General features: G+C 38.3%; 1 protein-coding gene across 1 annotated transcript in view; it reads left to right on the plus strand.

Moving 5' to 3' along the window:
- Positions 1 to 14,121, plus strand: part of KCNU1 (potassium calcium-activated channel subfamily U member 1) — a 145,995-nt gene that overhangs the window by 20,983 nt on the left and 110,891 nt on the right. Inside the window, exons 4-10 of the mRNA XM_029937589.1 lie at positions 473 to 563; positions 1,926 to 2,037; positions 2,981 to 3,056; positions 4,293 to 4,368; positions 9,625 to 9,795; positions 10,940 to 11,031; positions 12,665 to 12,775. Coding sequence (XP_029793449.1) covers positions 473 to 563; positions 1,926 to 2,037; positions 2,981 to 3,056; positions 4,293 to 4,368; positions 9,625 to 9,795; positions 10,940 to 11,031; positions 12,665 to 12,775 — 729 coding nt within the window. The remainder of the gene's footprint in view (positions 1 to 472; positions 564 to 1,925; positions 2,038 to 2,980; positions 3,057 to 4,292; positions 4,369 to 9,624; positions 9,796 to 10,939; positions 11,032 to 12,664; positions 12,776 to 14,121) is intronic.

Raw genomic sequence — 14,121 nt, forward strand, 5'->3', positions numbered from 1 at the left:
TCCTAGGGAAATTAGTGGTCTTTGTTTTGTGAGCTCCTTACTGATATTTTAGGAAATTGTCTTTAAATTTGTGTTCCTATCAGTCCATTTGACTTAGTGTATCTCTGTATGAGAAGGGTATAGAAGTCAAAATGTCTAGGCTGGGTAGATGGTTTTGCAAATCAACCAGAGCCACATAATCTCTGCACACCTGAATTCTCATCAATAAAACAGAAATAGAACCAATAAACTGTATGAAAGGAAGAACAGGTAATTGTCCTGTTATTTTCAGCTCCACATGCAGTCCAGTGGTTTTGCTTGTGCATGCCTTTCCTCCCAAGAGAGAAGCAATTTCCTTAAAATGTGAACTTAACTGTCTTGGATTAACCATTCATGGTGAATAAATAGAACATTGCCGACTCTTTATTTGCTCTTATATAGTCAGAACATTTAAAATGCACATCTGTATAAATTGTTCTTATTTCTTTTCCAGCCCTGTTGGAAGCTGTTCTTCATACGAAGACAAAACCATCCCTATTGATTTGACTTTCAATGTATTCTTTAGTTTCTATTTTGGGTTGAGAGTAAGTATCTATGGAAAATGGGAAGAAACAAATGAACACAACAGGTACAATGTAAAGAGGTCTGTATGTGCCTTAGTTGTACAATCTGTCTCTGTTTTCAGGCTCTGCAACTAGAGGGTGTGTGCCCTAACCTGTCCAATGTATAAAGAGACATGAAAACTGTCTCCCTTGCACTTGAAACTGTATCTAGGCCAAAAATTCCAGTGCAAATGAAAATGATTCCTTTTGATACCCTGTCACACTGTCCTCTTTATTGGCTTCCCAACATGCCACTGAGAAAGCTTTACTAATAATCACAAGCTAGGAGATCTGAGTAACAGCCTCTGAAATGTCATTGGCTCCACTGATTCCATTGATGGGACATGTGCCATGTAACTGTACAAAATACTTTAATACCTTTGTTTCATTTTTGTTATACTCATCTATTAAATAGTTCTCTCTTTCCACAGGCATTTACTGAAGATCCATCCTAGATCTAGATTCCAGTTGATATACCCATCCCATGTTTATAGGAGATGGTACACACACACACACACACACACACACACACACACACATATTTTTATCACCTTCCTTCAAAATTTAACTCTGACAACACTGACCATCAAAATCTTTTATAGTACTTTTTCCCTCTGTAACTGCTTACTTTCTTAATCTAAATAAGGAAACTCTTAGACACAGGTCTTGGCCAGCCAAACTTCTAGATAGTTGTACTTGTTCCATTAAGGACCATTCTAAATCATGTATTTTCATTGTTCACAAATAAGAGGCCTTATCTATATAGTTCTATATATCAGAAAGCTCTAAGAGCATCAATAAGTTCAAAGTGCTTATTTTGAAGTGTTAAGTGTTAAGATCCGGTGAGTAAAATGGGTTCATGTTCATTTACTGAACACCCATTAAAGGAAGTCTTTTTTTTAAATTAAAGTTTATTTATTTATTTTGAGAGAGAGTGAGAAGGGAAGGGGCAGAGAGAGAGGGAAAGAGAGAATTGCAAGCAGACTTTATGCTGTAAGCTCAGAGCCCAATGCACGGCTTGAACTCATGAACAGTGAGATCATGACCTGAGCTGAAATCCAAGAGTCAGATGCTTAACCCAACTGAGCCACCCAGGAACCCCTAAAGGTATGGTCTTTATATAAGTATATATGTATCTACATATCTATACTAGTATATAATTCAAGTATATAGCTATCTGAATATACATATGTGTGTGTATATATATATGTATCTATATATATGTGACAGAATGAGATCGAAGCTTCAGGTGACAGGTGAGATGAGTGAATAAAGCCACCAGTATGTTCATTTTTAAATTCTTGTGGGTAACAGAATGTGGAATCTTTTGTTTCTATTTCATAGTTTGTGGCAGCAGATGACAAGATCAAGTTTTGGTTGGAGATGAATTCAATGGTAGACATCTTTACCATTCCACCAACCTTTATTTCTTATTATTTGAAGAGTAACTGGCTAGGTAAGTGCATTGTGGGAATCAGGTGCCATCTCTTAAGAAAAAAAAAAGAATCTTCCACATTCACTCATAAGTATCCTTTATTTCCATTTCTTAACTGGCCTAAATGCCACTTAAAAAATTTTTTTGCCATGATTATATAGTTTTGTAATATATTTTTGAAACCTTTTTTTTTTTTTTAACCTCAGTACCTGGTAACATACCTGATGCACAGTAGGTGACGGTGGCTGTTTAGGGCAAGGTCCAGACACCCCACCTGCCGGCAGCACCTGCATGCTGGAATCCCACATGGACTGCAAGAGACGAAAAGCCTCCCTTGGTTTCTCAAAGCAGTAAATCATCATATCCAGACAGGCTGTGACATGTTAGAGATCTGTCTAATTGCTTACTTTGTCTTTAAGGTGGATGGATGGACAATGCACAGGCCTTAGGTGGCTTTTATCAGTTTTTATGGAATTTTATATTATTATTTATTGCCTATCAACTACTCCTTGCTGTTGTAATTATCAAACTACGTAAAGTAAAACATTGTGCAGAAACTGAGGAGACCATAGAGATTCTATAGTCAGGAGTTTCAGTGGTTTATGACTAATTTGCTGTCTGTTCTAGGGTGAAATGTGAGTGCTGCTTGTGATGTGGGAGGTCTGCTCCCGCATGCTTTATAGGATTAGCTCAACAGCCCTCCAGCCCTCCGGGGTATGTGCTTCTCACTCCCATTTTGTAGAGGAGGAACTAGAGAGGTGAAGGGAATTGCTTTAGCTTACAACAGCTGTTAAGTGTCAGGGCCGGATCTGAACTAGAGCTGCTGCCCTCAAAGCCTTGGCCTTACATGGTATGTGAGCGTCTCGGGGGGAGAGGCCAGCAGTCCTGATTGTGTTATAACCCCGACCTCTCCTGAGAGTGACCCTCTTCCTTTGGCGAATTTGTCCTTTTGATCGCTTTGTAGGTTTAAGGTTCTTAAGAGCTTTGCGGCTGCTAGAGCTCCCTCAAATCCTGCAAATTCTCCAAATCATCAGGACCAGGTAAGTTCTTGCCAATTCTCAAAGTTTTAGGACCAGGTAAACGCTAGCCCTGCCCTCGGTCCCGCTTGCTTGCTGGTTTGGCTTAGGCAACTCAGAATGTAAACTGAACCTTCAACTCCTTTCCCATTGGAATTTCAGTGTAACCCCCAGGAAGCCCCTTAGCTCCCACTATTCATCCCCTTACTCCCGCTGTAATAATAGCACATGCTGGCTAGGAAGTTTGCAATCATTCGAAAGAGTCTGTTTTGTAGAGCTACCATGTGTAAGTCCATTTAGACTTTAATTCTGCCTGCCCCTCCAAAACCCAAAAATTAAAATAAAAGTAATTCAGAGGCTTTGTTCTACATACTTGCTATCATGAAGCACATGTTTTCTAGCCAGGAATGTAAGACAGTTTCTCTGACCATGAAGCCCTCAGTGGCAGTAGTAAAACTGCTTATATAAATGCAGCTGCCTAAACGTCTTCAAAGAAAAAAAATTGCAAACTACCTTTGAGTAGCAATACTCCTAACGTTTTATGCAGTTTGGCTTAATGCTGCCCACTGAAAATCTTCATGCCTCTGCATTCTCCTTACAAACATCAAATTTTATAGGTCAGGTGATTTTGCTGCTAGGCATTCATGCGTTGTGGAGCGGTCGGGGTTAGAAAGGGCTGTTCTTGTGTAACAGGTGACCCTACCTGAAAACCACAGAGATTTCAGCCAAACTCTAGAACTTTACTTAGGACACAGGAGCTTGTCCAGTCTTCTTCACTCAAAGAGCCGGGTATTTCTGTGAGTTTAGTGGGACATTTCTGTGATCTACTCAAAATTGTATCTCACAAACCCATTCTCTGGATTCCCAGGACCCTCACTTTGTGCTGTTACTTTAGAAAATGTAGCCATCTATTAAATTTAGTTTATGATGACACATACGTATTTGTAAAAGCAATATAATAACAGGCTAGTGGATATCAGAGCGAAGTGTAAAATCTTTGAACAAGCCTGTGTGACTGGTATGTCCAGAGCTGGGCATCTCAGCTGTGTATATGAATCAAGCAGGGGCTCCCACCACAATGCAGATCTGTAGATCAGGGGTGGGGGCTGGGATCCCGCATTTCTAATAATGCTCCCGGGTAAGCGCACCGTTGCATCTGGCCCATGAATCGCACTTAGGACAGCCCAGTTTTAGAGGACAGGGTACTGTTTGTTCTGGAATCTGTCCGAACCCAACAACTTTTTGTGTTTCTTCCTCTAGCAATTCAGTGAAGTTTTCCAAACTGTTATCAATAGTTCTCAGTACCTGGTTCACTGCTGCGGGGTTCATCCACCTGGTAAGCATCTCCTCAAATTCTCACATGTTGCTCGTCAGCATGAACGTCTTTTCTTTAAAAACCACAGGCAAACCTTCTGGACTCCTGTCTCTCTCACTGTAACCAGTGTGGCAGTTTATCGTTTTACCTCCCCTTCCGTGGTCTTCTGCACACTCATATTTTCCACAATTACATGTTTCCTGTACTCAAGGTATTATATGTTCCTCCTTTCAGCTTTCAAAACTTGCTCGTAAGAAAGGATCTACACTTCCTTACACTTTAAAAGTATAAGCAGTAGGTGAACCTTATTGTTGTACCTTCATAGGGGTCTCAGCATTAAAAAAAATAAATAAAAAATCAAAGAAATGAAAGCAGTGAGAGATTTTCACACTTAGGAAGCTGGAGAGTTGTGGGAGAGGAATTGCTAAGTTGCAAAGGGGAGCTCTGGAGCTTTCTTAGTTCTCCTGAAATCCATTTGCATATATAGCTGCCTCCATTGCCTATAGGAAAGACTCGTTCTTTTTTTTTTATTTTTAAAGTTTATTTATTTGTGAGAGAGCATGAGTGGGGGAGGAGCAGAGAGAGAGAGGGAGACACAGAATCCGAAGCAGGCTCCAGGCTCTGAGGTATCAGCACAGAGCCCGATGTGGGGCTCGAACCCACAAACAGTGAGATCCTGACCTGAGCTGAAGTCAGACACTTAGCCAACTGAGCCACCCAGGCACCCCAAGGCTCGTTCTTATCCCACATAATCTGAGTTATAATAAATGGATTTCAACAATAAGGAACAAACGCTTGGACTTCATTGCTTGAGGACAGTTGATGAACAGTCATTAAAAGTGCAGAAATTGAAGTAGGATGTTGAAAGCAGAGGTCTTAGAGAAAAGGAAACAAAAAAAAAAAAGCACAGCAGAAGTCTTTTTCACTTGAGTCCGCCTCTCAAAATTAATTAAAGCATTAACAGTAAAATAAAAAAGCAACAACAAAAAAAAGAGTTTTTAAATTAGCATCTTCAGCTGATCAAGAAAAATGCCAAACACCAAATGCAAACCATGATATGAACCTTCAAGAAATCTGAAACCAGCTACATCCCTCCTCCGTCCTCAAGCAGGAGAGAAATTTCCCTGACAGAAGGTCGCAGCAGTACGAGTGGATCCCTGGATCTAGAGGACTGCACGTGGGCACACGGGCCGCCATGGGAGCAGCAGTCATCGGAGTCTTTCTGGAGACCTGTCGGCCATCGTGGAATCATCGGCAAGGGAGTGCTCAAGGAAAATGTTTTTGTCTTCAATAGCAATTCCCAGTGAAGGGCTCTTAGGCTGACTGTGGCCCGTAGACCTAATTACGTTTGTATTTTCTGTTCTAAGTTTTTATTGCTTTCTAACTTTTATGGAGCGCTCACATAAAATCCCAGATTTCTGGATTCTTTGAGGCAATACAACGTTTTGGCAATCCCGTCTCTCAAGGCCACTACTAGTCCTAGTTGCATACTCAATGCTCCCTGTTAATAGCTCGTGCACTTGAGTCAGACATGGTCTCAGCCAGGCCCACTTGAATCAAAGTTTCTTTGATTCTTAACCCTTCTAAGCATATGAACATGCACCCTTGCTAGTCACCCAGGTGAGGAGACCTCTGGCGAGGATGCATGCAGAGAAAGAAGGGAAGCGACCAGATGGCTTGTGACTTAAGGGGAGTCACCCTAACATCTGGAATTTTGAAAGCCTAGAGGAGCTGTATTCCAGAGCAAAGAAAATGGCAAATTTGCTTGGGAGGATATTTGAAATGACAAACCAAAACAAAAGCTATAATTGTCCCAACTCACCGTCTTCGCGTATGATTACTGGCCTTCATCTAAAAGCTGATACCATCAAAAGGTGAGTATTAGCCAGAAATAATCAAGAAGGGGCCTATGCTTAAATTCTGCCAAAAATAACAAGGGGGGTGGTGGAGAAAAGAGAGACTCGACATAACAACAGTTATTCAATGTAACACATATAAGAGCAATAATTACAAGATATTGTGTCCAAGGAAGCAGAGGAGAAGTTAAGGAAAAAAATCCATATTTGAGAAAAAAATGCAAATAAAGGACTTTAAAAACTAAAAGTACCAATTCAAACAAAATATATAAGGTTTGAAGTAAAAGATTATTAAATAGTAGCAGGAATTGGAAAACAGGCCTAATGATATCAGACAAAGAAGAATGATATCAGAGGAACAAGTATTACAGAGCTGAAAATGACATTAGAGGAAACCAAAATGTCATCACATGTGACACAAACATGCAGAGGAACTCGTGGACAGGACTGCAGCAACGTGACACGGAAAAGAACAACGGCATTTCAGCAATGTCAGCTGAACATACTCTAAAATTAGTGTTCCTAGAGCAAAGGACACGTCAGATGACACCAGAAACAGGCGCCAAAATAAAGTCTTGAATCTGTGGGCTAAAGGATATACCATGCCCCCGTGCTGCGGGATTCTTCAGCTCAATACGCAGAAAACCTCTTGCTACCTCAAAGAATGAAGAGGAGAACACAGAATAAAATGAGCAGCAGGCAAAAGTTTTATTAAAAAGTCAGAATAGCAGAAGCAAGGATAAGACAAAAGCTCTCTTTGAGTATAGGGGGCATCCGAAAGTGAATACCCCTGATTATAGGCAAGGGACTTTATTTTAAAGGGTTTTGGTCCATTCCTTTTTCTTTTTTCCCTTTATTTCTTTTTAGGTTCTTCGTTTATTGGCCTGATAACTATAAATGTAGACTTGTTTATTCCTGAGGGGAGCCTGGGGAAGGGATAGGTGGTGCTTGTTACATTCTTAAAAAAACTTTGTGCCTGTGAGGGAGTTTCTCTCATGGTTACATGTTCCCAGCATTCTTTTAAACATCCATGGTTGCTCACTCCCAGGGGCCATCAAGCCCCAGCCTCTCCCATTCTGCAGTCTGAATCCTATCTTTCCCTATCATACCAGGAAAATGATATAAATTATTTATTCCAACCATATTATGAAACAGTTTATTGATCTTCAAGGATAAAAAGAGAATCCAGGCAGAACCAAGCAAAGTCTATATAAGGAGGAAAAATGAAACTAGCCTCAGATTTCTTGTTCATGTCAATCAATACCAGGTGACAGAATAGGGTCTGCAAAGTTTGTGTGGAAGTATAAGCTATCCTGTCATTTTAAATATGCAAGAGAAAATAGCACCCATGAGTCCCTTTTAAAAATATATCTTGACGGGTGCCTGGGTGGCTCAGTTGGTCAAGTGTTCGACTCTTCGTTTCAGCTTAGGTCGTGATCTTGATGTTTATGTGATCAAGACTTACCTCAGGCTCTATGCTGGCAATGTGGACCCTGCTTGGGATTCTCTCTCCTGCTCCCTTTTTCTCTGTCTCTCCCTTGCTTGTATAGGCATGCTCTCTCTCAAAATCAAAAATAAATAAAACTTAGAAAAAAATCTTGATGGTAAAATCCAGCCACATAGGAGATAAATCAAAACTAGGAAATCAGGAGTGAGGAAAACATGATATAAAATAATGGCAGTGATTATTGAATGAATTAAAAATAGCGCTAAGGCATAGCCAAAGGAATTATGGTTGCAGACTAGGGTGTACACACACCATGTAAAGATAACATAACTTGTAGAAATTATGGCAAGGAAAGAGGAGATGGGAGATCCTCCTTGTGTCCTCTGCTGTAGCATTTCTGACCTAAAGTTAAATAATGAATAACAGTTTTGAAATATGAGTTAAAAATAGATGATAATTCAGTGTCTTAACATTGGTCCATAATCCTTTATCTTAACTTTATCTTATTTCCCATCTGGGACAGATCTCTGCTCACATGGTCTGGAGGAAGAGCAGCGTGGACACCAGTTCTTAAAGAGTGCCGGGAAGGAGGGAGGGCTGGTTGGAACGCCAAATACCCCCAAAGAGAATTAGCTAAACCTTAAAAGCGTTATTTAATTTATTGTGAGGGTGATTTCCAGGTTGCAATAAATTTAGTTTTAGTTTATACAACAGGTTATGCCAGGATATGGTCTGATCTCTGTGCTGTGATGCTGTAAAAACGGTCTCAAGTAACACTTTTAATCCTGAGGGAATATATATATGACTTAATCTGTGTGGTTTAAACTGATTTCCTTATAATATACTAGTCTCGGACAACAGTGAAGACTCCAGAAGTTCGTGGAAGCAGATTAATAGACTTTGCAACAACACCAGTTGCCAGCCGTGGGAGTTAAGCGTAGATGTATGATCCCTTTCTTATTTTGGAGTAGGGTATTAGGAGTCCAATACTCTTAACCTACTCCTCACACTTAAGAAAAGGTCACTTTTTAAAAAGTGGTCAAATACCCGAGCACACTATGTTATTTTAAATTTCTATTTCACTTCTTAACTCTGAAACAAAAAAAAAAAAATCTACTTTCTAACGTCTCTAACATCTTATCATTTTTGCTGTAAGTAGAAATGGAAAAATCCAGGAAACATGTAAGCTATTTGGGAAAAAAATATCAAAAAAGTTTAAGCCAGGAAGTATATAAGCTATTTGGGGACAAATGTCAGAAAATGGAAAAAGAATGTTATATAATGATTATATATACTATAAATACATAGTGACATTGCCTCAGTTACTCATTTTATTTGATATAAAAAAGTAATCTAATAAGTTTAATTTTCTTCAAATGTGAAGACTTAGGAAGAAATCAGGAAATATTCTTCAGAGATTTTTTAATCACTGACAATATTTTTCCTTTTTTCTTTTTTTTTTTTTTTTTGGCAGAGGGTGGTGGTGGGAAATAATGTGGAAAATTTGTTTGTTTGTGTTTTCCTTAGACACTAGCCTTCATGGACTTGAGCTCATTGAAATGAAGTGCCCATGTAAATTCTCCGTTTTTAATAATAATCCTGAGTGAGTGGTAACTAAGAATAATGATTGCTCAATCTGAAAACCTGGCTTCTCTGAGTCTCATGACTTTAGAATGCAATGATTTGACCAAATGAAAGGACAGCGATATGGGAAGCCAATCCCCCTGGGGAGCTCTCCAGATGTGGGCCCAAGCTACATGCTCCGGCAGAGTTCAGCAGTAATCACAATGAAGGAAAAACAAGACTTCACAGTCTCTACCCATACTTTGCAAACCCATTAACTCAAGCTAGGAATACTTAATCCTTCATTTGGATTGAATTACGTGAGACTAATCCAATGTTTTGCCTATTCTTTATAAGCATTTCCTTGGATTCCATTCAGAGAACTTTCCTGAATCTCCTCTCTTTGAACAGGTGGAAAATTCTGGTGATCCCTGGCTCAAAGGTAGAAATTCTCAGAATATATCATATTTTGAATCTATTTACCTGGTCATGGCGACAACGTCAACTGTTGGCTTTGGAGATGTGGTAGCCAAGACATCCCTAGGACGGACCTTCATCATGTTTTTCACCTTGGGAAGTTTGGTGAAGAATGTTTTCGTTATTTTTGGATATAGCTATGTAAAGCCAAAAGATGTAGTTAATGGTAGTAAATAAAGCAATATAGGTTTGAGAGTGAGTGTGGCATTATTCAGAGCAAGTGTCAGATGAAAATGGAAAGATATTTAGATCCCATGTTTTCCAAACTGCCATCCTCTGGAGCACGTGATTCAGTTGCTTGATTGCCAAAGACGAGAATGGCGGACAAAGGAAAGCAGACTTTATTCATTAGCTGCTACATTAAATCGAGCAAGCCTATATTCCTTTATCTTTTGCCCATCAGACTAAAGTCTTTCTTCCAAAGAGGAAAGGCATTTGAGATTTGATTTGAATGAGCCCAAATGAGTCACTCTGTCTGAACTAGCATTTCACTTCAGATATGTGAACATCTGTGCTTGGATCAAGAGTGTGTCAGGGACAAAGGAAACCTTTTCCTCATTTAGTGACTTTAACTTCAATTCTTTAAAAACCAGTAACAGAGTTCTCCCCCCTGCCTTTCTGATGTTCCCTGTCCATATTGTGACATCCCCTCATTTCAGTTATTTCCCCTAAACCCCTCTCTGTGACTCCTGCTTTATTTTTTTCTAAGCCTCATGTAGTATCACATCAAAGGAATCAGAGGGGTGGTTAGATGTGACTAGAGGACAAAAGGGGCAGGGAGGTCGCCTTACCATTTGTCTTTGCTTTCATAATTTTGAATGCTGCAAAGCATTTTATTTGATTTAAACCAAATCCAAAGGCTGAAGGAAGAAAAATGACCTGCCTTTTGAAATACAGCTCACAGATAAGAGACAGTTTTATGCGCCTTCTTTCTCTTTTGTAATCTCAGAATTTTGGAATGTCCTTGAAAATAATGAGATCGAGGGGCACCCGGGTAGCTCAGTCTGTTAAGCTTCCAACTTTGGCTCAGGTCATGATCTCACAGTTTGTGGGTTTGAGCCCTACATTGGGCTCTATGCTTACAGCTCAGAGTCTGGAGCCTGCTTCAGATTCTGTGACTCCCTCTCCCTCTATGCTCCTCCCCTGCTCATACTCTGTCTCTCTCTCTCTCTCTCTCTCTCTCAAAAACAAACAACCAAAAATTTAAAAAAATAATGAAATCTAACATTTTATTTGCTGATAATTTTAGGTCCTATTTGCAAACTATATCCCTGAAATGGTGGAAATTTTTGCTAACAAGAGGAAATACACCAATTCCTATGAGGTGGTCAAAGGGAAGAAGTAAGTAGCTTTCAAGTATAATTTCTACAGTTTGAGAAATTCTACTAGTCACATATCTCTTTCTAAATGCCTGTTGCTTGGCCTAACTGAATATATTGGCAAGGACTTTACTTTGCTGAAGAGGGTTGTCCTAAAATAAATGCCATAAGAAGATATTTGATATTTGATAAAAACAACTATGTAGATGCTGGTAAGAGCAGTAAATCAACTAAAATGATGGATAATATTGTTATTCTCTGTCAAATATTAACTGTGGCAATATTTCTGCATCTTAATGTGCTCTTAATATCTATTACTGGCTGTCCTACTGATTTTAATCATGTGGTTAACCTAAGGCTAATTTCACACAATGGATCAAATTAAAGCCACAGTTCAAATTTAAAATAATTACTTCAACTCTGTGGTCTTAGCCAAAATTCCCCTACAACCACAGGGGGCGCTCATTCACAGGCAGAGGTTTGGTGGAGTCAAGAGTCATTTCCACATCTTCTATGATACTCCAGAGATCACCTGTTCTCTCCGTGTCACAGCCCCCTGTTCCAGGAGGAAAATGGAATGCAGTTGTTTTTACCGTATTTCTCTGTGATATGTTATTTCTATATCCACTATAGTTTGCACATCTAGGAAGGAGAGAATGGATTGGAGATCTTAAATTTGCAGCGACTCTTTTTTAGTCTTTATCAGCTGTAGAGGAAAGAGGTCCAGTGGAGATAAACTCCCTTGACGTGGTCGCGTAGCACAATTGGATGAAAACCAAGATTGATTTAGGAGTCTGAAGAGGAAAGTAAAAAAATAAATAAATAAATAAATAAATAAATAAATAAATAAAATAATAATAATAATAATAATAATATGAATGAAAAATAAATATTGAAAACAGTGAAATGAAATACATAAGCCAAAGTCTGACGCAATTCATTACAAGAAAGGGATGCAGAACACACGCCAAATTAGCCCAAAAGGTCCAGAAATTTTAAGGTTAGGTTAGGCTAAATGTATGCTTTTAGTTTCCTTAAATGAGTAATGGAGGGGAAAATAGCTTATTTAAATGATTAAACCTAAGGAAGTTGATAGCTGTTTTTCACCATAAAAGTTAAGAGATTTTTACACCTGTTCTTGATGTCTGTCCATTGGACTCATTTTTTTGTAGCTACTAGATAATTTTCAATGTGGAAGATAAACCAAAATGACCTAGAATGTGCCGCTGCCTGTGCCGTAGTATGGACTATGAGAAAAATCAGTGAACCATTCTGAGCCTCTGTTTGTTGTTCCTTTGTATTCCTGAAAACCTATGTGTAATCAGGAATCAAGTGAAAAAAATGTACAAGTCTATTATAAGTTATAGAAACTGTGAAAAATTTAGCAATTACAATGGTTATTATTGTATTCCTGAAAACCTATGTGTAATTCAAATGTTTGGATTCATACCCAACATGGAATGAACTAGGGAATATCGAAATCTGGTATTTCTCTATTTGAGATGCAATCTTTAGTGTTACTATTTTAAAAATCTGGGTAATTCAAATATCAGATTGATTAAAGCTAAGTTTAAGCCAATTGTCCATCTCTACATTTGGACAGGAAGATATTTCTGTTCCTCAGATGATCCACCCCTCATATTCTTGCCCCCTAGGTTCATCGTGGTCTGTGGAAACATTACAGTTGACAGTGTGACGGCTTTCCTGCGGAATTTTCTCCGGCATAAGTCAGGGGAAATCAACATCGAGATTGTTTTTCTGGGAGAGTAAGTGTATCTGTATGATTTATGGGCTCTAAATTAATCCTTGAAATATGTGTGCATTTTCTAATGGAAAAAATATTCATAGGAATATTAAGAAATAATATGGATAATAAAATTCATAGGAAAATTAGGAAATAATAATAAGCAAAAAGAGAAGCAAAGGCAATCTCCTGACCAGAGTTAACCTAGGAGAATATTTAGGAATGTATCTTGACCGATGTTTATCTGTATACGTACTAACATTGTTAAAGAGATTTTCTATATGGAAATCTTATACGACCACGATTTTGTGCACAAGTCTGGTTCCCTTTCTAATTACTGTTCTGTTAATACTCAGAATTGGAAATGTGAGTTCAAATAGATGCAGAAAGGATTGTTTTTAGTGATGTTTTTGTTCTAGAAAACTTACATTTCCATAAGTAGAGTCCAAGTCAACTATTTTGTGAAATGCTGGAAAATGCATACTTAATATGAAAAGATTTTTAAATAGGGAAAATGGTTTCTTATTGTTTTATTCTACAATTTTGGTTCCTAGTGAGATTGAACAATTTTTGTATGTTTTGACCATTTGATTTTCCTTTTTTTGATGAATGAAGAAATTTGCCTTCATTTCTCATAACTTTTCTTAAGGATGGTCATCTGTTGTTTTATGGACTTCTCAGCAGTCTTAATGTATTTTGATATTAGCCTTTTTGTGCCATTTGTTGTAAATATTTTTCTCTCTTTGCCTGTGTGTGTGCGCATGCAGAAGCATTTGATTAACATATATAACCCGTCAACTCTTTCATTGTGGCATCTGGCTTTTCTGACACTCTTTGGACTCTCTGTTCTAGAATTAAGCAAATATGTTTGTGTTTTCACACAGAAATATTTTATATTTAAGCTCTCTGGAATTGGTTTTGTGTAATGTGTAGGGAACTAACTTCTTTATTTTGTCCAAATGGCTTATCAGTTATCCACACATCATCAAATAAGTCAAGCAAATTTGAAATGACATTTTGATCTTGTACAGGAGTGTATATAGGACCACTTTCACCTTCATACATTTTATAGTTAAACACTTTGTACTTTCTACGTTATGGCATGTCCACTCCACTATAACTTTGGGCTCTCCTGTAGGAGATAACCAATCAGCATGCTGAGCTTCTTCATGGTACTTATTGATGGACAGCCAGCAGTTCTATTTCGGTATTATTGCCTGCCTGTCTTTTCAGTAATTTGTATGTTACTTGAATCCTTACTTTAAAAAATAGTCCAAAAAAGGACAAAATTAGTGATAAGAGGCTAATAATTATAATCCAGTTGATACAAAGAGGAAATCATTAGATGTATTTACTATTGTATTTTCA

Source organism: Suricata suricatta, chromosome 1 (genome assembly GCF_006229205.1).
Source record: "Suricata suricatta isolate VVHF042 chromosome 1, meerkat_22Aug2017_6uvM2_HiC, whole genome shotgun sequence".
NCBI classification, from domain to species: Eukaryota; Metazoa; Chordata; class Mammalia; order Carnivora; family Herpestidae; genus Suricata; species Suricata suricatta.